General features: G+C 43.3%; 1 protein-coding gene across 6 annotated transcripts in view; it reads right to left on the bottom strand.

Moving 5' to 3' along the window:
- GABBR2 (gamma-aminobutyric acid type B receptor subunit 2) overlaps window positions 1–26,567 on the bottom strand; it is a 565,977-nt gene that overhangs the window by 45,600 nt on the left and 493,810 nt on the right. For 5 of the 6 annotated variants that reach the window (XM_085850809.1, XM_085850812.1, XM_085850814.1 and 2 more), the window contains 2 exons: window positions 23,918–24,028; window positions 14,463–14,687 (listed from right to left, as the gene is read on the bottom strand). In XM_085850809.1, coding sequence (XP_085706935.1) covers window positions 14,463–14,687; window positions 23,918–24,028 — 336 coding nt within the window. The remainder of the gene's footprint in view (window positions 1–14,462; window positions 14,688–23,917; window positions 24,029–26,567) is intronic. The other variant, XM_085850813.1, reaches the window with a different exon arrangement.

Raw genomic sequence — 26,567 nt, 5'->3', positions numbered from 1 at the left:
GACCCAGAGCTCACTGTCGAGCAGTATTGGAAGGAGTTAAACATAGCCCACTGCATCAGCACATTCAAAGAGTTGCTGTATGAGGTGAGAGCCTCCACTATCAATGACTGCTGTCACAACCTGTGGCCACAGGCAGTGAAGAACTTCAAAGGCTTTCCCGACAACATGGAGGTGAGTCATGAAATCGTCAAGTTAGCATGGCAGGTGTGAGGGGAAGGCTTTGACGGCACAGAGATTGAGGAGTTGGATGCTATTATCACCTCGCATGCAGAGAAGCTCACCAAGGAGGATTTGTAAGCCATTACCAAGGTTTCCAAGGAGGAGGAAGTAGTGATGAGGAGGAAGAGGTGTCGAGGTCAAACCTCACGGTAAAGTTCCTGGACGAGATGCTGCAGGACATTCGGTCAATTACTGAGAGGCTGTTAGATGCTGTTCTGGTGATGGGGCTTACTTCAAGTTCAGGAGGGGGTTGGATGACGTGATGCTTCCGTAAAAAGAGATACATCAAAACTTGCGGCCATCTGCCAGGCAGCTTATGATCACCCATTTTTGCTGCCCTGGTCCAACCAACTGAGGAGTATCAGCACCCTCTTCTGTCTCTCCTGCATCCCCTTCGGTGAGCGACTCATCATGACCCTCAGCTTCTTCGTTGCCCTCACCTACATTCTTTTCGGTGCACGACTCATCAGCACTCTCACACCTCCGTGGTCTTCAGACGAATCCACTGAGTTCACTGGATTTTAAATCATCATCTTCATTTGAAAAGTTGTGTGTGTTTGTGCAAATAAAAATTTGAAATGATAACTGTTGTTTCAACTTTTTTTTTTAACTTTTACAGTATAGTTGGTAAATCACTTTCAATAAACTGTAAGACACAGATTTGCGGATGGGTATAAAAATATTTTAAACGCGTTGAATATCCATTCGAGCAGTCAAGCCAATCATTAAGAAGTGGAAGGCATATGATACCACCAAGACCCTGCTTACATCAGGCCGTCCCTTCAAACTGGATGACCAAGCAAGGAGGACACTGATCAGAGAGGCCACCAAGAGGCCAATGGCAACTTTGAAAGAGCTATATGCCTTTATGGCAAAGACTGGTCACTGTGTGGATGTGACAACAATATCCCAAGCACTCCACAAGTCTGGCCTGTACGGTAGGGTGGCAAGAAGGAAGCCATTACTCAAAAAAGCCCACCTTGAGTCCCGTTTCAGGTTTGCAAAAAAACACTCCAGAGATTATGAAGCCATGTGGCAAAACGTTCTGTGGTTTGACAAAATCAATATGGAACTTTTTGGCCTAAATGCAAAACATTATGTTTGGTGCAAACCCAACACAGCACATCACCCAAAGAACACCATCCCTACTGTGAAGCATGGTGGTGGCAGCATCATGTTATGGGGATGTTTCTCATCAGTAGGGACTTGAGTTCTTGTCAGGATAGAAGGAAAGACGGATGGAGCAAAATACAGAAAAATCCGAGAGGAAATCCTGCTGCCATCTGCAAGAAAGCTGAAATTGGGATGGAAGTTCACCTTTCAGCAGAACAACAACCCGAATAACACAGCCAAAGCTTCAATGGAGTGGCTAAAGGCCCAGTCACACCTTGACGTTTGAGCCAGCTTATGCCGATTTTTGGAAAATTTGTCTAAAACGCTGGTACACGTCGAACACGTTATGGGTAAGTTTTGATAACATTGAGAGCATGCTGAAAAACACTGCCATACGTCGTTGTACGCTGGCTTTAAACGTTGTACTTTTCGGTTGTCCTCAAATTTTCCTTGCTTGAAATTTTGAGACTTATGCCAGCGTATGACTCACACGTTCCGCATAACGCTGGCCATAAGTTGTAGGCATGTCACGCGATCGTTGACATACGTCGACACACATTACTTCTAAGTTACTAATAAGTCGAAACACGTCGAGGTAATGTTTAGCGAACCCGAAACTTATTTCTAACCTATGAGTAACGTGTTGTACTCACGTTACGCAATCGGTGACAAACATCAACACACGTTACTTGTAAGGTGCTCATAAGTCGAAACACATCAAGGTAATGGTTAACGTCAGTGTTCCAGACTCCCTGGTTTTTTTTTTTTTCTTCCTTCGGTATGATGGTGATTTTGACACTTCGATTTCTAGTGCGGTTATAATATAATATAATTAATAGGCTGCCGCTCAACGATGTAAATCATAACTGCACTGTACACTGAACACCGTCATACCGAAGAAAAAAAAACCGGGAGTCTGGAACACTGACGCTAACCATTACCTTGACATGTTTCGACTTATGAGCACCTTTCAAGTAACGTGTGTTGATGTGTGTCAACGATCGCATATCGTACGTACAACTTATTCCAATCGCATGCGGAGCGTGTGTCATACGGCAAGTACGTCGTAAAATTTTCAACATGTTTAAAATTTCAAGACGTACTCCATTTAATATGACGTATGATAGCGTACTTTAGCATTCTATTCACGCATACCAAACTTACCAATATCGTATTCGACGTGCGCCAGCGTTTTAGACGCATTTTTCAGAGGTCGGCATACGCTGGCAATATCGCCAAGGTGTGACTGCGATGTTGACACTTCCATTTCTGCGGCGGTTATGATTTGAATCGTTGTGCGGCAGCCTTTTCATAACCTACGCCACGTCATCGTCGGCGATGCGTGCAGCGCGCTATGCATAAGTTAGACTATCGTTCGGCATAGGTTGTGAAGGCCGACAACAGGTTCAGCATTCGTTGGTATAAGTTATCTATAACACAATGAAACGTTCTGTGTCCGTTACTAATACGTTATGCATAAGACCAAGTCGTTATGAATATGTCCTAATCTTTAAAAAAAAACATCAAAAGTTCAACGTAAGCCAGCGTTTTACATACATTTTAATACATTGCCATTGCTGGCTAAAACGTCAAGGTGTGACTGGGCCTAAGGAACACGAAGATAAATGTCCTCGAGTGGCCCAATCAGAGCCCTGACCTAAATCGAATCAAAAATCTGTGGCATGACTTGAAGATTGCTGTCCATCAATGCTCCCCACAAACTTGACTGAGCTTGAGCAGTTTTGTACAGAAGAATGAGCAAATATTGCCCAATCACGGTGTGCAAAGTTGCTCAAGACCTATCCTAACAGACTCACAGCTGTAATTGCTGTCAATGGTGCTTCCACCGAGTATCAACTCAGGGGGGTGGACACTTGTGGGTTACGATGTGTAGATAAAGGTAGAAAAGGTCTGATTTAATGCAATTTAATTCCAGGCTACAAGGCAAGAAGAGGTGAAAATTTTGAAAGGAGGTGTAGACTTTCTGTAGGCACTGTGTATACGTCTTTCTAAGCACTGACTCATTCACTGATATGAATGTTTCTTACCTTCTAGGTAGCATAGCATCAGGTGTTGGATACCTCTCTCATCAGCTATGGCACTTCAACAAAGGACTTCCATGCCTGACTCCATAGGAATGACTCAATCTCAATCTGTGAACTTTCCAACCCGGATTTCTCCCAATGGCAAATCCTCCCTTTTGGACTTGGTGATGACTAACTTTCCTGCAAATGTCTCATACTCTTCCTCTGCTCCATTTGGTTCATCTGATCTGATGGCTTAAATCAATTTCAAAAAGTGGGAAGAGGGGGTCTTGAAATATTGTGGGGAGGATGATATTGTAAATCCTTCCCCTCCTCACCCCCGTCCCTGTGTGATTAACAGTTATGCAATTTTACTTATGTAATGTTTTTTTCCCCAAAAGATTCCAGTTGTTTTCATTCATTATTTTTGCACATATAGTATGATTACTTCACATGGTATTTGTGTCGAGCAAGTCCTCTAAAAAAAAAAAAAAATTTTTAAATTTGGCTGATGTTTTTTTACTTTATCACAAAAACATCATCCAATCAAAATGTGTTTCATCATTAATGTGAAACCTTTGCAGATTGAATGAAATTTATTGCTTCCAAGTTATGGTCATAAAAGATCAGTTGGTAAGATTACTAGATTGTAAAATATGTTGGGAGGATTAGGGTTAGGATAAAATAATAGTAAAGAATGGACAAATGCACATACGGTGATACCATATATGCATTTATGGGATTTGAATGTTCATCATGAGCCATCGGTCAAAATGTGAACACTAAACCGTCCAGTTAGTCATTAATTGTTTTTCTGTGTATGACTGTCCCTTTGGCTTGTTTCATATTTCAATCTGAAACCACGACTCATCAAACAGCCATCCTCAAAAGTCTCATATGCATTACTGTGTCGATTTGTCCATTGTCTAATAATATATTTGTAATGATAAAAAGTTAAAAGTACAGTCACCTCTCATATTGTCCTTGGATGACACCTGGTATGTGTACTTGTACAAACTCCTTAATGAGCTGTATAATCACAAAAAATAAATATATAAAATTTGATGTGCAGAATGTCACTTGATGGATTTATTTTTGACTTGTACCTGTTCATTTTCCATTCCTTCCAGCTTGGATTCTCTTCTTTCTTCACTAGTAATATTCTATTTTGGTGTATAATGTATTTTTAATCCTTGTTTCAGCCTTGTCTCTCATTCTCCATTAATAATTAATGCTTCGTCCCCTGCACAGTGGATCAGCTTACTAATGTCACATATTTCACACAAATTACTCTGAATTTTGCTTCCTTGTGATATATAAGCAAAATAAATCATCCTTTCATGTTTTAGATATTTAAACCTTCCAATAGCCTTTGCTCACTTTATAATGGGATCTGCACTTCCTCCTCATGTTGGGAGAATTGAACGGCTTTTCTATTTTCAATAAATTTCACCTTTTGGACTGAAAGTTCTCCCAGAATTGTTCTCCCTATTACAGTTACTGGAAATACGAAAACGTTGGTTTTAAAAGAACTTCAATTAAACTTTAATTGTTGGTCTGTATCTGAGTGATATCGGACTTTAATCAGTCATGTGTTTCTTACTATCTTACAGTCACTGTATCCTTTGCTGCTATGGTTACATGTCATTGTTCTAGAATCCATATATAGCTTTTATTATTCTTTAGCAGAATATTTCAAATTGTCACTTGCGATCGTTTCAATAACTCAGTCGCTGTGATACTGTTGCGGTGCCGGGTTCAGTGGCAAGGACGACCGCTAGATGGAGCAGTTGGGCCGTCTCCCACCGAACACCGGAATTGAAGGTCGTAACCTTCGGATAACTTCGAAGGTCACGGGTCACTTAGTGGACCGTGGACGCCAATATTTTGACGGCGTGGGGTAGGGTTAATTGTCTAATTCCAATTTACCTTAGTACCCACGCCGTCTAACTACCGGGGAAGCCACACCCTCGGCCGACTTTGTCTGAACCGAGTCGCTGTTACCAACTCGGATCTGGCGTAACCGAGCGGGGATTACCAAAGCCTGCTGGACCAAATGAACAATTTTCGGCACAAACGGCCTCCCTATTTCTCAAGCCCACACCCTGCTGGGTCAATGATGGAAACGACAAGCAATGAGCTGGTACATTTAACATGGGGTTTATTTATAATGGGGAGAGGGAGACAAAGAGCAGAGTTACACCGAATATAATCAAATGTACAAGGATGCAAGGAACTTATACCGTTTCTACTCAAAGACTGGGCCCACAGACACACACACACATTCAAAAATAAATGGACCCCACTGGGTCTTTATTCGATCCTCCAGCCGAGGAGGATAGTTCAGCTGGGGGGACAGAGTTCCGTGGTGTACCTGGCCGCGTCGTGCGGCTTGCTGACCTGCCCCTGTGGATCCCGGGATTCTTGGCGGGGAAGGCGGACGCTCCGACCACCAGCCCGCACGCTCCAACACAAATCACCACGGTGGGACTCGAACCCGCACGGTCAGCTTCGCACCAAGCGCCGAGGAGAAGACCAGGGACGAAGACCGACAAACACGACAAGGAGCGCCCAGCAGGCCAGAATACACGGGGGATGTCCGACCAACAACCTTTTCCGCGCACCACTCGATTCTCTTCTCTTGTCGCTTAGTCGAGACATTCTTCTTCCCCTGGGGCTTCTCATTGGCTGGGGCACGCGTGTGATGCTCGCCCTTCGATCATTAGGCAGAGGAAACGCTCCATGCCCTTTTTTGGAGCGGGGCTCCGATCTGAGGCGATGGAAGCCCCGCCCACGTCTGTGCTCGGCACGCATGCGCGTGAGGAAGGCCGATGGTGGTAGGAGCGAAGGAGGATGTTGTTGTTGTTGTTGTTGGATATTAATTATGTTTAAAAAATAACTCGCAGCGCACATACACTTAATCACCCATTAAACATAGGAACAGGACCCTAACTATAAACACATACTTATCGAAATAACTGAGCTGCAGGGACTCTGGCTGTTGTGTGCAAATGGCTGCCAGATTCGTAACAATACTTCCTCAAATAAATGCCAAAAGACGTAACAATCACCTTCTGAGGTAACAGCTGATGGAGCTTGTGCAAAATATTTCAGACTTATGATGAGAAATTGAATGAACTTAATTATAATCAGTGGGATGAGGGGGTGGGGGGGGAGAGGAGTTCTGAAGGGATGGCACAGAGGTAGCCCATTTACCTTTGACATGTCTAGCCTGGGTTATATTGATGACCCAACTATAAACCCTCATATTGGTGCTTCAGAGGCAGGACATTGATCCCAAAGTATGCCATCCAGAGGATGGACGGTAAGGTGAATGTCCTGTTTGCTAGCATTCTTTAAAGATGTTTTCACTAGTAAAAAAATAATAATAATTAAAAGAAAAACCCAGATTGCTTGGTGTGTCTTCCGTGAAGAGTAGGTAGGTTATCGGCAACACTTTGAACAAATTACAAATTCCTACCCAAAAGAAACATCAGGCCAGGCTGGCCAGTTCATAAGTCTTGGGTCAAAAACCTTCTCTGATGAACCACACAATAACATGGGCATAATAACGTTCAATAAAGTTAAGTAGTAGAGGTAGTTAGTAGTAATCATGCTTTTGTTAGAAAGGCTTTAGAGGCTTGTGCTCAGGGTACAGGAAAGCTCAGGCAGACATAAGTTTCCTGTTTAATGTCGCTCGACTTCCTCATCTCTGCAAGTCCATGGTTAGAACCGCAGTAGACAAGGTAGAGCATTTTTTGTTCTTCCTTTTACAAAAATAATGATAACAATTATATATGTAAAAGTAAAGAGCCTTGCGGGTAATACTACAAAATACGTTATTCACTGTCCAAGTTGCTTTCGAATTGCCAACAGTTCGAGAATATTGTGCCACCTTAAACTCTGAAGCAATTAGTTAATGTAATAAAGTTCTCAAGCATGCAAAACTATCCTGCAATACATTTCCCTCAATCTTTGCCATTCTAGTTTTGTATATTGCATGTATTCCAAATGCTAAAATAAAGTTAACCAGTAGATCCCGTGATCGACTCTCTTTTTTTACAGGGTGACCGAAAATAAAGAGTGTTGCGGAAAAATGAAGCCAAAAGCGTAAAAGCAGGTTTTTCATCGGCAAAAAAAATATTGGTTTAAGACGCGGGCATTGTAGGTATACATGAAAGATTCTGCTTGCCCACCGAAGCAACATCCATGGGGAAAATCTGTGAAGTGCTGCAGCAGAGCACCAGAACTTAGTGCCCCATGAAGCAACCTCCAACTTAAGTCCCCCACTGTGCTTGGTGTTGGGTGGAGATAAAAAGATTCCCAACTTGGATGGGTAAGCAATGGAGGCGGAAGAATCTCATGCCAGGCAGTATCTATCAGACTTGCTAGCTCAACAAAATGGAGTGAGTGGATGACTCGTGCATATATTCCTTTCCTTGTTGATTCACCGCTGTATCAGAGACATTGCTCATGTTATGTGCAGGTGGTGCTTGGAAGAGAATGCATCTGTGCGATTTCATCTTAAAAGCCATGGAAGTAGGGGGGGGGGTGAACCTGCAGAGCTTCCCCACCTTCACAAAGGTTCTCCAGATAAGCCAGACAATCAGGAGGAAATGAGTTTTTATAATCTTGGAGTATCCTAAAAGGGACTCTGATGTCTGCAGGTCTATCTTTTCTGCGAGTTACTCCGGTGAGAGAACTCCATTCTTCCCGTCCTCTAGGAGATCTCCAACTGTGGATATACCCTTAGCCAAGAGCTTATCTCTTATAGTGATGGAAGCTAGCATTGGGGCATGTAGAAGTGGGTTCAAGCAAAGCGGATCTTCCAGGAAGTCTTGCCCTGGATGAGCACCCTTCGCTCTGGTCATCGGTACGCTCAGGACTCCGAGTGACACCCAATGCTTCCCATTCCAAAAGGAACAAATCCAGCTTCTTTTGCATCTTAACCAGAACCTCATCTGGAATACTTATGTAAGAAAGCTTGAACAGCAGTTTTGGAAGGACAAATTGTTTCAGATAAAGAGCTCTCCCATGCAGAGACAGGATCTTTAATCGTCCCCTCCAGTCTCTCAGCTTCTACTGTATTTGTTTTTCTCTAAAGTGCTCCAGTTGTGAATCGATGAGCATTTACGAGAGATGGACAAATAGACCCATAAACATTGAAGTTCATTGTGACTCCATTGGGGAGAATAAAAGGGTAAATTGCTGAAACAATGTGGGGAGCTGTTTAACCTGCATGAGTCCAACCAGGAGTCCAGCGCTCTTCCACCAATCTATTTTAGCAGATTATGCTGCGGAGTTGGTGACGGTCTGAAACTGTTTGCATGTCTCTTGCACTTCCTGCAAACACGAGAACATCATCCTGCAAACACGAGAACACGAGACGGGAATATTAGTGCCTGGCACCACAATGCCGGTTAACCCTCGCCTCATCAGGCAGACAAAAAGGCTCAATAAACAGGGAATATAGCTGGTCAGAGAGGGGACATCCTTGCCTTGTTCCACTCTCAAAAGGAAAAAGTGCAAGCAATGAACCATTCACTTTAATGAGGCACTCTACAGTATGCATTCCAACATATCTCCTGCCTAATCCGAAGGATAACAAGGTCTCAAAGAGGTAGTCATGGTTCACTCGGTCGAATGCTTTCTCCTGATCCAGTGAAAGGAAGCCAATTTGAGTTTTTGTCATGTCCACACAGTGTATCAAGTCCCTGACCAGTGATATATTGTCATATATTGTTCTGTCGTGGACAGCATATGATTGGTCAGGGATCACTAATTTTGGCAACACAGGTCCCAGACGATTTGACAACATTTTTGCCATTATTTTGAAGTCCACGTATAGCAGGGACACTGGGCGGTAATTTCTCATGTCTCTCACATCTCCCTCCTTAGGAATCAGAGCCAAAGTTGCTCGCCGCCAAGACCGTGGCATTCGGCCTGTATCACATGCCTCCTTTGCTACACTTCGGTAATCAAGCCCAATCAATTCCCATACTTTGTTGTTGTAGAACTCACAAGAGAGGCCATCAATTCCAGGTGACTTATCTAGCGACAATTTTGCAGAGCCTTTGTCAATTCCTCCAGAGACAAAGGATCCACTAGTAATTCTCGATCCTCTGGGGATAGCCACAACGAGGCTATTCCACAGAGTACAAGCATTAGCGTCTGCTCTTACCCCCCCCCCCCCCCCGAGTACACCTAAGCATAAAAGGCTCTAATTCGTTCATGAACACTCCTGCACCATTGCGTGAAGAGCCATCTTCTGCCAGGATACTGCATATAGTTTTAGACTGACTTTCATGCTTTCCAAAGCTTTAAGTTAGCTCAGGGAATATTCCTCTTCGAAAAGTAACTGCAACCATGAGTGTACATATGCTCCCTGGGCCTTCACACTGCTGCACACTTTCAGGGTGTTCTTCTTTTCTTCATAAGAATGTAATTCAGCAGGAGTGAATGTTGTCAGGTGACATTCGAGATGCAACAGCTCCTCTTCTCGCCTCTTGATCTCTATATCCCCAATGTTTTACTTGTTCCATATGAGCACTCCTGGCGCAACAATTTCAACCGTCCCTTCCCCACACCCCACCAGAATCCAAGCGAGCAGAAATCTCCTTTTCTGTTTCTCCAAGTGAGAAATGTCTCTCAGGTTTAATTGCAATATCATATCTTGTAACACGTTAGCCTAGGTACCGTGTTGCTCTTGACCTACTCGATCGAGGGAGGGATTGAGAGTGCAGTTGAAGTCTCCTCCAATGGTTACATATTCTTCATCAGGCAAGGTGAGCATAAATCTTCGCATGCGGTCGAAGAAACGCACTCTTCCAGCTCCAACACATGGCACAGAGACATTCACGAGGTTGATAACAACATCTTCACACCGTATTTTTACGTGAAACAAACGGCCTAAACTGACCTCATTTATCACAAGTGTATCAGGCTTAAAATATCATGAGAAGAGGATAGTCACCCCACAGGATGAATCCGTTAGGTGACTGAAATTCGCCGATCCTTGCCATTGGCTCCTCCATCGGAAAGCAACCTCTTGAGTTGTGTGGATTTCTTGTAGAAAGGCTGCTCCAAGTTTTGGACAACACCTGATGCACCTGGAATGCATCTTTATAGCTATTGAGGTTCAATGATCCTAGACAAAGATTTATTGCCATTATATAATTTAAAAGTTCCATGTTTTTATAAGGCAGAATGATGCCTGTTCATCATAGCTACGCATCGCTGGATACACGGCAATGCTTATAAACGCCAAGAGATGTCAGCGTTCGTTGCTGAAGTTCATTTCTACACATGCAATCACCATGAGTATCTCTTAAATTAAGGAGAAATACAAAACTTAAGCTCCAGAATCGAACTTACAAGCAGTTCCAACTCCTAGGAAAGTGTAAATTTGTCCAATTCGGAGATATTTGACATTCCGGGTGTCTCCGGGAAGTGTATGTTTCATAGGACGGTTCGGTGATTGCCAATTGCGTGCCAAGCGAGCCGTTTCTTATTGACGGTTTCGTTAGAGTGCTTAAGCCAGCACTCTACAATGTTCACACTGTCACTGAATACTATATATAAATCGACTTGAACAAAGTTCAGGGCTACTCACCTCGGCTAGCCACGTGTTGTTATGCGGTGCAACAGGCGGTGGCTGCCTTGCTGAAAATGTGAAATTATATATTCTACGACGTTTCCGGTTTTTGACTATGTTATACGACCCGTCACTTCGGCATAGATAAATACAAATACAAATTAAACATTTCGTTTTTTTAAGTTTCTTCAAACGTTTTGTGTATTGCGTGGTAAAGCCACTTGGAACGTTGTTCAACATTCAATTCTGATACCGTGGTTCTACACTGGAGGTAGGAAGGCAAAATATATTATTTGATCACAATGAGAAAAAAAAAATTTCAGTCCGGAAGTAAGGAATCACCACATCATGGCAGGAAAGCCAAGAGATACACATGCTCACTCTGTGTAGCCTGGATTTGAATCCCAACCGAGCTCTAAACTTTCCTCCTGGTGTTTCACGGGCCGGGTGATTCATCACTATGCGTGTCGTCTCTCGGATGGACGATAAACTGGACATCACATCTGCTAGAATTCCTCACCCCTCTCCCTCCCAAACTTATCCCCTCTCTCACACCTCTCGTACCATGGGTGAAGACTTGTCGTGACAACGATTGAGGATGATATAACCACAAAACCGCTTTGCTATGATTATATTTTCGATATTAATTTTTATCTTCCACTGGATTGCTTTAAAGTGCAAGTGACATCAATTAAAATCACATCACTCGCACTCTAAAGCACCTGCACACAATGGCGTAGCCCGCACACACTATGTACAAATGAATGGCCAAAGGTTGATGCAAATTTGGTGCCTCTGGGTTTTAGTAGCGAGTCGAAGAAAAAGCAATTTTATTTTCTGCTATTAGTTGGGATTATAGTAATCAACCTCAATTTGTACAAAAACATCTACAATGCTATTCAGAGGACAACAAGCCAAAAAGCATAGTAATCGATCGCCTTCTGTGGGAAGGTTCCCCGGCCATCCAAAGGAAACAAAATGCGAGATACGGACAATACGACACCTTCTCTTATTGTCATCTGAGTCAATTTCATGGATGACGTGTTGAACCAATTTGGTACAATTGAAGAACCAATTTAATTCGGGTAAACAAAGCATACAATGAAAGACTGCACGTCCACTGTAGTTATTGAGCATTCATGGAATTCAGTGATTGAATAACCTCATTATCTCGTCGTCCACTTCTCGCATTGTACTTTTGAAATATGTCTTCTCGCTCTCATTAAACACATTCTTATTATTTTGCAGATACGATGGAATATTTTTGACAAGTGAGATGAGTTGAAATGTTCTCATCCAAAGCTGAAATGAAATGAAATATAAACATGGAGTTTCATGGTAATTATAATTATAAACATGACACAATGTATTTCGAAGAGTAAATATTGTTAACTTGAGAAAAAATAAATTCACATTTTTATTTTTTTAGATCCTCGTGGAGGATCTCTAAGTCTTACTCACATTGTTGTTCTTGTGGACTTTTTTGTTTCACAGCCTACAGTTTTCATCGAAACTTCTTGAAACTTGGCATATATATGTAAAAATACCCTGCGCAGACAGTAACCATCTCCGATTTTGAAAATTCCTCCGAGAAAAAAAGTTATGACGTCAAAATATCTCCGCTAATGGAAATCGCCTAAAAATTATCTCCAAAACTCAGCAAGCTTTTTGAATTCTGTTTGCGGGAATCGAACAGGGCATTAGCAGAGATGAATTACCGCACATATGATACATCACTTATGACGTCATATCAATTTTTATGACTTCGTTCCTATTTTTTGACATTTTTTGTTTCACAACCTAGAGTTTTCATCAGATCTTCGTGAAACTTGCCAGGTATATGCAGAGAGCCCACGCGCAGGCAGTAACCATCTCCGATTTTGGAAATTCTTCCTCGAAAAAAAGTTGACGTCATAATATCGCCGCTAATGGAAATCGCCTATACCATTATCTCCGAAACTAGGCAAGCTGTTTAAATTTTGTTTGCGGGAATCAATCAGGGCATTAGCACAGATAATTTATCGCAAACCTGATACATCACAATGACGTCATATTCGTTTTATGATGTCATCATTAAGAGGACGAGGATCTTAGCTCATTTGAGCTTGTTGGCACAAATCTGGGATCGGATATCGCAGATAGTGCAGAAAGTTGGAGTGAAGGACGTCCATACCGCAATGTATGCCACATTAGGGAGGGCGGGGTGTGGGGGGCAATTCCCCATTCATATTCTACAGCAAAGCAATGGCTGCATTGTTCGAACAGGCTTAGCATGGTTCCATCGCTTATAGCTCTTGAAAACACACCACATTCTAGACGATCAGACAATGTGATTACCTAGAAACCATTGGGTTGGCTGGTGGGGTACCCTATGATGAACGACCACTATACCCACTCATTCACAGTCGGATTCTTTGCTGTAGAAGTGAACAGCAGTGATTTGGTTCAAACCATTTCCCATCACCCTCTTCATCTCAATCGAGGTGTCTGTCCGATGTTGAAAATTTTGAATAAACTTGCATGTACTAATTGACCACTGGTAGAACCAGCATTTCGACCAATAGATTGGACGAAAATGTGGCTCATGTTATCCATGTAAACTCAGATACACCTGTACAGTCGTTCGAACCAATTGCATTGAAGTATTTGTATTCTGTATGCAGAATGGGGATTAATATTCAAAGCGTCCACATTTGACACAGGACTACAATGAGTGTAAGTAATTGCACGATCCTGTACGTCCTCAAACAAGGAAATGAGGCCGTTTGACCCAACATTGTCATGGTGCTCTCCGGGTTAATTTTTGATACAGCTTTAACCATCAATCTTTTCCATGGTTGACTAAAGTCTTCGTAACCCGATCTTGATCAGGTGACCCAACTTGTAGAATATACAGTGATGGCCGAGTGGTCACAACACTGGACTGGCATTCCAAAAGTTTCAGGTCCAGATGGATATGAAAGATTGGATTTTAAGCTTCTGCAAACTGAGCTTGTCTCGAGAGAATTACCATGTTGCCATCAGACCGTTAATTGATAACCCAGCTGGTTAATGACCTCAGGGAGGAGATGAATCTGCTTGGTCTGGTGGAACACCTGTCTTTGCTTTGTTATTGACGATCGATCCTTTCAGGGAAATTTGCGCTGGCACCTTGATTCAATGGTGTAAAATAAAAATCATGTATTCTGTAGATATGAGAAAATTCTAAATGTATCAGAATGCATCAGCCAGCTCTGGTTTCACTATGTAATCTAGTAATGTCAGACATTTGCAAATCATCAAAAATGTTTGGTCTCCTCTCGGTCTCACCTTATCATATGACATATCAGACTCAGCTTGGTACGAGTACATTCAATAAATTTATAACACAAGCTTCGTTAAACAGACCGATAAAGAGAATAATTATTACTAATAGTTGCAGGTATAACAAGCAAACAGGACAATACGAATGATAAATCAAGTGAATAAAAAAGGACCAGGTGGGGAAGGGAGGGTAGGTCCTGTGCACCTGCCTTGGGTACGAAGACCAGGCAAAGTGTGATCGTACTGCAGAAGATGATAACCAAGGCAATAATGCAGAACTGGACGTTGGGCTGGTCTCGCGTTAGGAAGGACACAGCAGCACCGATGATGCACATTATACCCACATTGTACACACTCATTCCGATGTACTTGCTGTCATTGAGGGCTGGGATGGACACACTGCGGGTCTCCCAGGCCAAGAAACAGCCGAACACCTAAGGAGCAAGACAGCGGGTCTCAACATTCGGTCCATGATGGAGTTAAATATCATCTCACCAAATGGCTGAAATGTAACAATGAAGTCCAAAAGGCTGAAACCAATCATGAAGCTTAAACGGTCAGAGCATCAGGTGAAACCTCAGGACTGAAACATTACCATGGGGATTGTACGGCACCAATGTACTAGCCCTAAGAGATGATACATGTTTATTGCACAATGTGTTCATAAAAAGGATATTTAAAACTGCCTCAGACTTGTGTAGTCGTTCCACTTTTGATGATGTCAACAAGTACACATTTTACATGGACAACGTGAACTTACACCAGACTGAACAGTTTACGTTTTGTCTCCCAAAGATAGGCCGGATCTGCATCCGGACCTGAACCAAAATCGAATCAATTTGTCCTCGTCACACACCCAACCTGTCCACCAAGTTCCGTCCGAATCCGTCGCCAACTTTGTGAGATATCCTGATCACAGACAGTGAGACAGACAGACAGACAGACGTGAAAACATAATCTCCGTCCACTTTCAGTGACAGAGGTAACTGAACCAATCAGATATATTAATGACAGATTTACAATGGTACATGGTGCTTTGAAACTCGTGTACTCATGCACAGTAATTGTATAATTTTCGACCTTTAACCCCAAGTTCTTCACACTAAAAGTCTCTGATGTAAGGACAGAGTCGGTGACCTTGTGCCACGGTTTACCACGGTTTACCACGGTTTACCACGGTTTACCACGGTGTCACGCCAAAGTTTATCACCGACTGCAGCCATTTGGTGAAAACAGTACATGGTGATTGTGCATCATCATGCCTTCCAAAAGCCCATTTGACATGTGCCCCTGCGATATGAAAACTTTTCGTGCTGAAAACCAAATCGTTGATAAAATAAGGATTTTCATATTCAATCTTAAGCTTCTCTTTGTAGCTTCACTTTGCAGATGATTTAAAAAAATAAAAAAAATCCAAACTTTGTAATTAAAATCAAACCAATCAAAATCTGTTACTTTCTGATAAATAGAATTCGAAATTGAGCGACAAACTGCTGAAAGTGTAACTTTTCGTGACAAAGTTGGAATTCATGAGTTCATTCTGTCAGATTGCATCAAATAACGTGCCGGGTTTGGGAAGGGGGGGGGGGCTTTGAATCCAAGGGTCCTGAGTTCAAATCCCGCTCAGCTGTTGAATTAATACCAGGTGGGGTTGACTCGGCCTGTCATCCTTCCGAGGTCGGCAAAATGAGGACCAGCTTGCTGGTATCCTGTGTCGGAGTGGCGACCCGTCCAGGATTGAGCCAAATAGCCAAGGAGACTGCTCAAGCAGCACCAACGCTCTGCATAGAGTACGGTCCCAATCTCCTCTCCTCCTCCTCCTTTCGTATACAGCATGTGGTTACGGGTAGTGCGACTGTGCCGCTAATGCAGTGCTCCATGTAAGTTATCAAGGGAATTTGTAATTTGTTCAGAGTGCCGGCGATAGCTCACTTACTCTTCACGAAGGACACTGTGGGACAGTTAACCTCTATCGACTAATTCTGGCAGACTGTTCCTCCCGCTTCATGTCCACTCGAGGGATGGCAAACACGAAGGACACCATGATGCCTCGTCCGACCAGTGAAACACCAGGATGACAGTTTATAGCTGGGTCGGGATTCAAACTCAGGATAGACAGCTTAACGTGAGTGTGCCGAACTCTAGGGTATCCTGCAAGACCCTAACCTTTCCCGAGGTACCAGCGGCTTGTCCCACCCTCACTGAAATCTGTGGATGGTTTTTTTTTTAAATCAAAATGTTAATAATACCGTTGTGACGGATCAAATAACCTCCTCTTGTGTGTAAAATTATTGTAAAAGGGTATTGAAGATGTCGCTGGTAAATACGTTTATACACAACAATGTTCAGGTTAGAAGTCGAACAGGTAGTTTAACATTAGAGGAGACACCTGGTTGCAAAGCAATGACTTGCCCGCCATGTTATCCCATTAAAGTCTTATTTTATCCAAAAGTGAGCAAAGACGGTGGGAATAGGTCAGGGGGAATGATGCACAGAGACCCATTACAATATAAGGGTTATATTAATTTGGCATTGTGTACGTAGCATTCGTGGTGGAAGGTAAATATGATGAATGCAGCAGAGGAGTTGGTGGTTTGAAAGAGATTTGGAAGCGCATTATGAGATTTTGAAATGCTAGCTTGGGGAATCATACAAACTGACGGGCAAGGAAGATAAAAAAAAAAAAATAATGTAAAATATGGAAACCAAGAACACATTCAGATTGGAATCGATTGTGTGCAGATGAAACAAAGCCAGTGGCTACATTGGGAGCAATCAGGACTATGAGAAAGTATGGAAATGGAAGGAAGATACGGACGGAGGAGGGCTGTGAAGGCCTACTGGTGTTTACTGTGAGCCACGAATGGATTCTGATGGTTGGATAACATCACTGGCAAAAAGCATCAGGCCTGTGGGGAAAATGAAATTGTCTGGAGAGACTTTATGAAGATAGACTTGAGTGAATGGTCTCAAATGACAGATTTCGTTCTCGACGTGAAAAAAGGGTGAGTGGAGGAGTGGATGGGGGAGGGGGGGTAGGGGTGATGGATTGCTACAATGAAAGAGAAAAATAGAAAAGGCAAGAGTGAAGGAAGAAAAGTGAAATAAAGGAAAGGATTTATTAAGGCACAGGTTAGAGGGGAAGGAGGTCAGACAGGGAAATAGGTTCGAGTATCTGGGGGAACGGTGACCGGGGATGGTAAGTCGTAGGCAGATGTGCGGGAAGAGGATTCATTGAGGGAGGTGTGGATGTGTGGAGGACGGTGGAGGGATTAAAAGCAGACAGAGAGATATCATGGAAATTGAAAGGGAAAGTTCTCATGTCGTGGGTAATGCTGGCCTACCTTTACGGTATGGAGATGGTGGCATTGACAGAGAGACAACAACAGAGGCTGCAGGTTTGCAAGAATAAATGGGTCAGGAGGATTGCGGGAGTGAAGAGAGTGGATCGAAGGAAGACGGATGAACTGAGGAAGGAGATTAGTGTGCAGATGAGCTTGACGGGGATATTGGTGAAATGCCGACCGATTTGGGCTGGACATTTTGGTGCGGATGGGGGAAGCAAAAATGGCAAAGAGAGTGGAAAGCTTGAAGGAGCAAAGAAGGAGGAAAAGAGATAGACTGCGGATGAGACGAGAGGATTGTGTGAGGAGGGATATTAGGAAGGTGTGGGTGGTTGGAGAGTGGAGAGGGTTGGCTGAGGACAGAGGAAGGGAGGTAGAGGAGTATCGTGGTAAAGGCAGCGCAGAAGCTTGGTGCCATTGGACTTCACCTCTTAAAAAGGGAAGAGAAGAAGAAGAATAAGAAGAAGGGCTATATATTTCACGAGAGCAAAGTCGGTGGCACACCATCGCAAAATCCAACGCTTCCCACCCAAAGCAGAGTTGAAAGACGGCAAAACGACCACCAGGAATGATGCAATATTAAATTTTTAGTAAATTTGTTTTCCATTTTGACCCCTGTGACCAGAAGACCTCACCCCTGGGGCATGAACCCAGGGGTCAAATCCAAAAAAAAATCGTTTTATATTTCATGCATCACCCAATATTGATGGCAGATCTAAAGTTCTACCAAAAAATGTTTGAGATGAATCCGTAATTGCATTTTTCAGTACTTGACCCTTTGAACACGCCAAAAGGGGGTGGTTTGCCAAAACACACCTGAACAAGCTAAAATCCTTCTGGGAGAACGTCCTGTGGACATATGAGACCAAATTAGAGCTTTGTGGTTAAGCACATCATCTCTATGTTTACAGAAAACAAAATGAAGCCTTCAAAGAAAGGATCACCTTCCCTACAGTCAAACATGGAGGAGGTTCAGTGATGTTTTGGGGTTGCTGTGCTGCCTCTGCCACTGAGTACCTTGAATGTGTACACGGCATCATTATAAAAGGAGTTTACCAAGGAGGAATTTTGGAGCGCAATGTTCAACCCATTGTCAGAAAGCTGGGTCTCCATCGAAGGTCATGGGTCTTGCCACAGGACAATGACCTCAAACACACTTCAAAAAACACCCAGGAATGGTTCAAGACAAAACGCTGGACTGTTCTGAAGTGGTCAGCAATGAGTTCAGATCTAAATTCCATTGAACACCTGTGGGGAGATCTGAAAACAGCAGTTGGGAGAAGACACCCTTCAAATCTGGGAGAACTGGAGCAGTTTGTACAAGAAGAGTGGGACAAACTGCCAGGAGAGAGGAGTGGGAAGCTCATTCATGGATACAGGAAGTGCTTGACGAGTTATTTTGTCCAAAGGCTGTGATACCAAATATTATGTCGAGGGTGTCAATAATTTTGTCATTGCCATTTCTTTTATATTTTCTTATTTAAAAGGATATGTTAAGTTCTGAATCAAAAACAAAGGTTCTGTAATATGATCAGTGAAATAAAGAACTGTGGAGATCAAATACTTTTATGAATCTCAACTTATTTTTAGAGAAAAAATTGTGAGTTATTTGAAAAAAGTGCAAGGGTGCCAATATTTTTGGCCACGACTGTATATATCAAAACAAGGGAGTGTGACGAGCACCCCCCCAATCTCCACTGGACATAGTCCGAGACCAAAGTGTCACCTCCAAACACAGAGGCCTCGGCCCGACGACTCTGCCAAACACACAAAGATTGGACATAGTCCTACACTGATCTCTATTGGACATGTCCAGTGGAGAATGGGAGTGTGCTCGTCACACTCCACATGTTTCGATTTACCCGTCGATCACATCACGTGTCTTCTGGTTGAATGATTTGCATTTGCAGGAACAATTGTCTGGGTGGCAGAGAGATGGTTGTTTTTTTGCAGATTATGCAGTTTTACCGTGTAAGACAGAATCCGGGGCGATGCTCACCATAAGAGTCAGGAGACCAGGTCAGGTCAGGTATGGGAGTATGTGCCGAAGCAGCACGTCGCTGTGTCCACTTTCCACCGGTACTCCAAGGGCCTCCACCTGGCCATCCCCCAGGCAAATACCTGGCCCATCCGAAATTCCTTGAAATGACAATCAACCTGCTGCATCCACGAGGCACGTGGTCAGCCCAATGGCCTCCTCCACTCACGAGGCTCCCTCGCTGAGAGCATCTGGTGAGCAGGATCAGAGTCAGGAAAACGAGCCACATCTTCATACAACCGCAGCTGATGCTCACGAACTATGCAGGAAACAAATCTGATTTGAATCTCTCTCAGCAACTGCTCATTGGACAAAAGTCCAACAAGCAACAGCCAAGGATTCTTCGAAGAGACCTGGAACCAAATTAATTGAGTCTCCGTCTCAGATCCCTGTTAAGTCCAAGTCTCACATTCGTAGAGCAAGAATGGAAGCACCAAGGAGCAGACAACTCAGACTTTTGTCCTCCTGCACAGGTACTGACAGCACCACGCCCCATGATCCAGTGACTCCACGACTCTTCAGGCCCGACCCAGATGTCTATTGACCTCTAGCTCACAGCCAGCAGAGATATGAATGTCACTGCCAAGGAAAGTGAATGTCTCCGTGACCTCAACATCCTCACGACAAACAGGTACAGACAAGACAGCAGCATCGAAGATGTCATTGAAAGCCTGGATCTTAGTTTTGACCCAAGAAACCCGTAATTCCAGCAGCTCCGATTCCTCATTCAGCACCTTGAAAGCACCCAAAAGGATATCGAGAGTCTCCACAAAGATGACTGCATCATCTCTGAAATCAAGGTCAGAGATCTTGACATTCCCAAACGATGCAACGCAGCTTGATCTCTCTGACATCCTCCCTAGAATCCAGTCCATACAAGCGCTGGAAAGTATGGGGGCCAGTACACACCCCTGACAAACTCCAGTAACAACTGTAAATAAGTAAGAGATGGTCCCACCACATGTCACAGCACTCTCAGTACCAGAGTATAGTCCAGAAATCAGATCGATCAGTTTTGGTGGCACCCCGCGAAGACCAAGAATCTTCCAGAGGACATCCCGATTCACTGAATCAAATGCTTTGCAGAGATCAACATAGGCTGCAAGCAGCTCCTGCCGAAACTCTCTTCTGCATTCGGTGAGGACCCGAAGGGCAAGGATACGGTCAATCGTTGACCTCTTTGGTGTAAAGCCTGACTGCTCTGGACGCTGGTGCTCAAGCAGATGGTGGCGAACCCTATCAACAATTATCCGAGCAAATACCTTGCCCAACACTCAGAGCAGCATCACCCCTCGGTAGTTGTAGTAGTCCTGGCGATCATCCTTCCCTTTCCAAAGAGGACAACAAGGCCCCTCTTCCAATCAGTTGGGATGATGCCTGTGTTCCAGGCAGAGCACAGAACTGCATGCATTGGCATGAGCACAGCTTTTCCACCAGCCTTGAAAAGTTCACCATGGATGCAAAAAATCCCAATTTCACTGCAGCCTGTGTTTACATAAACGGAGATGGAGCACAGTTGTTTGAAGTGTCAGCAATTGGGAAAGTAACACTCCTGACATCCAACTCAACAGCTGGTGGATCAGCCTGGTACAGCTGCTCAAAGTAACTGGCCCAGCGGGCCTTCACTTCAGACTCCTCTGTCAAGAGCCCTCCACCCTCTGCTCTAACTGCAGTACACTAAGGGATGAGCTTGGAAGAATGCAATGCGCAAATTTCCCTGCAAGCAGGAGGAGAAACACATGACCACAGGTGATGCTCCACACCCTCACAGATTCCTCACACATAAGCCTCCTTGTCCACCCAAAGCGCAAGTCCAGTTTGTCACCTCAACTCCCTGAACATCTCAGCTCTACCATTAAGCCTGGCCCCATGACTCTGGTCAATGGTTTCTAGTGTCTCTTGAGAGATAAAATTATTCTCGCCCTACGGTGAGTTCCAAGACATCCACCAGCAACATCAAGTATGGTGGATTTGAAGGTACTCCACAACTCTTCAGGATTCCCCCAAAGCACCCAGACCCCCCCAAATCCCCACTCAGCCTGTTTGCAAACTCCTCAGCTACCATCTCATCCTTGAGCCTGCCAACACCTGGGATGGTACCATTCTCCCGGATTTCAGCTGCAACTTCAGAGTTGCGACAACAAGCCTGTGGTCGGTATTGAGGAACTGAATAATCCAGCAGACCCTGCAGTTCTGGATCATCCCCCAGTGACCATCCATGAGCACATGGTCAATCTCCTTTGCCACATCATCAGCGCTGGAATACCAAGTGCAGCAATGAGGCTGTGGGTGCTGAAACCATGAACCAGCCACCGGAAGTCCATGACTTCTTGCAAAGTTAAAGAAGTTAGTGCTATTCTGGTTCAAAGTTCCAGACCCATGGAGGCCAAGACAGGTCTCATAACTGTTCCTATCAGTTCCAGTCGATGCATTGAAATCCCCCAAGACGAGAAGAGAATCTCACCTGGGGCACTGATCAACTACAGACTCTATTGTGGCATAAAATGCATCCTTAATGATGATGACCCCTCGCCTGTTGGAGCACATGCAGAGACCAGGGAAACGACACCCAAGGAGTGACGAATCCTTCGTCTCATCATACGCTTGTTGACCGGTGTTACCTCAATTATCATTGCAGTCAGATTATTGGACACAGCTGCAGCAACTCCTTGGGCATGGTAACTATTTGAGTGACCAAACCAACAGTAGGTGTAACCACCCGCCATGATCTCGCCACTATCCGGGCTCCGAACCTCAGAGAGTGCTGCAATACCGATGTTCAAACGCTTGAGCTCAGTTGATAACAGAGATAGGTGATCATCCTCTCTTTGGGATAGGACATTCCAGGCACCCACCAAAAGGGACCGCCTCAGGTTAACCCAAGGAGACCGCCGTCTGGTGGACGACACCTCAGCACCACCCCACCACACACCATCGCAATCTGACCCAGGAAGGATACCCTGCGGTTTTCCTCCTGTCGTCAAAGAGTGGGGGTCCAGATTTGCCTTCGTTGCTGACGATTTGCCAAGAAGTAATGAAATTAGTCCAGCGACTGATGGGGACATGTTCCATTGGGATTGTGGTGTGTGTGCTACTTGTGAATGTCTGGCAGCTGTAGAGGAACCTGGGTAGGGTTTGAAACAGCAAAGGGTTCACCTTGTTCACTTTTCTTGGTCACTTTAGGCCAGCAGAGCAGGAGATTAATTAATTGCATATGTATATATATATATACATATATATATATATATATATATATATATATATATATATATATATATATATATATATATATGATTTATTTATATGCAACATGTAAATACACATACAGGTGGTCATGACTTATTCAGTGCCAATGTATGATGCAGAGAGATGAGTGCAGCAATTTGAAATGCATTAAACAGCCATTATGTATTATTTGCACATTAAATTTTTAATATTAAAACAAGTATCGCCGAATAGATCCTAATCATGGTCTGTATTACACATACGGCATTGCTGTGATAACACAAAGTTCGTGAGCAAAGAAACCAGGATGCTTTTTTTTTTCACTTCTCGTTCTTTCGCAGCAATCTTTGCGGTGTGAAAGTGACATGATTGCAAATAAAAATACAGAATATTAAAAATCACTGTCACTCATCTGCACAAAATGTTTGGTGAAACCCCCTCCCCTCCCTTGCGGAATCGAATACAGAGGAAATGGAGTGAGTATGATAGGGGGAATGTCTGCACGACTAAGGAATTAAAAGAGGAACTTACGCACGCATTAGGATGAAAATAATTTTCATGTTATAATAATTATCAGACAGGATGGAGCAGGGGGTGGTGTGGAGAAAGCACTAGCCTTTGACCTATCTCGTCTGGGATCGATCCCGAACCCAACTATTCACTGTCAGATTGGTGCTTCACAGGCAGGCTGTTGCATCATAAAGTGTGCCATGCCTTCGATTGATGTAAAGCTGAGTGTTCAATCTGCCAGCATTAGCTAGTGGATGCCAAAAGATCCCACGGTGTGTTCACTCAAAAGGTAAGTGAGTTATCGCCGACACCGAACGGAGTGCAAATTACTGCTGGGAAACTAGGCACTGTTGGGAAAACTGACTACTGCAGGGAAAAAAAACAAACGCAAACCACCTTCGTGCAATCCTTGCTGTGGGGCTACTTTGGTGGCAGTAAATGAGAGACAGAGACAGAGAGAGAAAATGAGAAGAACACAGTCAGTTGAAAGATGAACAGGAGGAAGTAAATAAGATTATTATTTGAAAAAAGGATTCCACATGCGTACCATAAGCATTCCCTTGTATGCATAGATAATTCCGAGCCAGACAGCCATATGTTCACTCTCACAATGCTCCAACAGTGGCTGAATGTCCACATCACGTCCAGATTTGTCTGGCTGCACACAAACAGAACTTTGGTCAGCACATCATGTGACAGAATCATGTAATTTTCTTGAATGTAAACCCAATCCTGAAGTTGATGACATCCGACACATCAGCCACAATCATCTTACCGTGGATCAATACATGAAGTGCAAACGTTACCGAAACTGAAATCAAAATGACATCTCGTCACGTTGGTACGACTCCAAAAATCTTCATATCATCACATTTACGGGGACATTCAAAAAGGTTCCGAGAACGAGTTACTCACAATGGTCAAATAGACGCTGAACTCTATTTATTTTTCAAAATGCATAAGAAGTCATAATTAATAATAACTGTGGTCATAACCACCCCTGCCTGTAAAAGATAGAGAGAGGGATGCAGGTTGTTGCTTGGGCACCATAGAGTCCTGGTATGAACCCAATCAAACATGTCGGGGAACATGAGCCTGGGCTGCAGAAAAGCCGATCTCTGCCGTGTAATACTATAAGAGCTGTAACAAAATCGACACCAGATTTGGCAACGTTCGGATCAGGCTTTCACACAGAACATCATTGATTTGATGCATTCACGGCAAGGTGATGTACGAGGTTGATGCAAAGAGATACAACTAAAACGGAAATTGGTAGAGCGCATACAGTACCTCCGCCAGGCTGAACAGTTTACAATTTGTATCCCACTGATAGGCCGGATCTGCATCCAAACATTAACCAAAATATAATGAGCTTGTTCTTGTCAACTACCCAACTCGTGCACAAAGTTTTGTCCGAATCCGTCCGTAACTTTTTGAGATACAGTGCTCTATATCGTTTTTGGCCTTATCGGGGCAATGGTGAAGAACCACTAAGAAAATTAAAAATTTCTCATAGCCAGATCTGGATCTTTACCAAAGTCGAATTAATTTGGCCCTGTCGCACACCCGAACTATCCACCAAGTTTCATCCGAATGCATCCAAACTCTTTGAGATCTCCTGCTCACAGACAAACAAACAAACAAACAAACAAACAAGAAAGACGTCATGCATCACAGTGATAGCACGAAACTTGTGAAATCCAAATAAACAACATGCTTCTTGGTTTTGATTGGGGAAACAATTGAGTGACGCAACTTGTAAACTCTGTTCAAACTAGCAGAGTACGCAGCCTCTGGTTGGGTCGAGTTTGCACATCATTTGCTGAAATAAGTATCGTCTGTGTCTTGTAAGAAGACGATAGATGTTTGTGCAGACTGAATCGAAAGGGGTCCAATGGATCTACAGGTTTTAAGGGTCTATGGTGTAAAAGGTGTACAGGTCTAAAGGGTCGAAATGTTTCAAAGGGTATGTTGGGCTCTATAAGGATCTTAAGGTCTAAAGATCTAAACAGGTATTTTCCAATAAAAGTTAGGGTCTAAAGGGGTATAAGAGATATAAAATGTCTAAGGGTGAAGGGGTCTAAGCAGGCTAAAGGGTGTAAGGTCTTTAGGAATCTAAGGGGTCTAAAGGGATCTAAAGTGTCTAAGGGCTCAATATGTCTAAGTGGTCCAAAGGGTCTAAGGGAGTGTTAAGGGTCTTAAAAGGTCCAAAATGGTCTAAAGGGTCTTACAACGTCTAAAAGGGTCTTAAGGGAGTCTAAATTGTCTAAAGAGGGTCTAATTGTCTGAGGGTCTAAAAGGTCGAAGCAGTCTAAAATGTGTGAAGGTCTTAAGGAGTCGAAGACTTTAAACCTTTAAAGGGTCATAAAAGGTCAAAAGGGTGTAAAGGCTCAAAGCAGTCTAAAGATCTAAATGATGAAAAAAATGAAGGGGTCAAAGGGGGTATAAATGGTCATAAGAGGTTCAAAGGGTCTAAAAAGTCTAAAATGGTCTGAAGGTGTCTGAAAGGTCTTAGGGGTATAAAGGTCTAGATGTCTAAAAGGTACGTTCTAATAGTTCGTAATAAATAGACGTAATTAATAGGCACAGTCAAGGTCCAATAATACATAATTAATAAACAAACTCCTGGTCCAACTTGGTTCAAACAGTATGTAATGAATAGACATACATTTTCACCTCGATTTTCACCTCGGGGCTTCACCTCGACGAGGGCTCACCGTCCACCCATGTATTTCCGATTATATTTATATATATATATATATATATATATATATATATATATATATATATATATATATATATATATATATAATCAATTGGATCGGATATATATCAAGTGAATCAGATGAAATGTGACCATTAATATGACCTTGACCTTTTGACCTTTTGATCTATTGATCTCAAAAACAATAGGCTTCTTGCGTGTGACTACATCTCCCAGGGGGTTAAGTTTCATGAAGATCGGAGTGAAAATGTGACCTGTAGGAGATTGACATCCATTCAGACAGGGGTGGAAACATAACCTTCATCCACCTTCAATGGCAGAGGCAAATAGATGTAATTAATTTAATCGTGATTGGATCAGTGTTACATTCATGGGAAAGGGGGTTTTCGTTAAATAAGGCCTTTTTTGGATACAGAATCAAAACTTGTGGAAGGAAAAACTGGAAATTTGCAAGGAGGTGGGCTTGGGGCTG

This window comes from Eptatretus burgeri, chromosome 13 (genome assembly GCF_056783735.1).
Source record: "Eptatretus burgeri isolate ZD-2024b chromosome 13, Ebu_testis_v1, whole genome shotgun sequence".
In the NCBI taxonomy this organism is placed as follows: Eukaryota; Metazoa; Chordata; class Myxini; order Myxiniformes; family Myxinidae; genus Eptatretus; species Eptatretus burgeri.
Note: the sequence above shows the minus strand (reverse complement) of the source record. Positions and strands in the feature narration are given on the sequence as shown.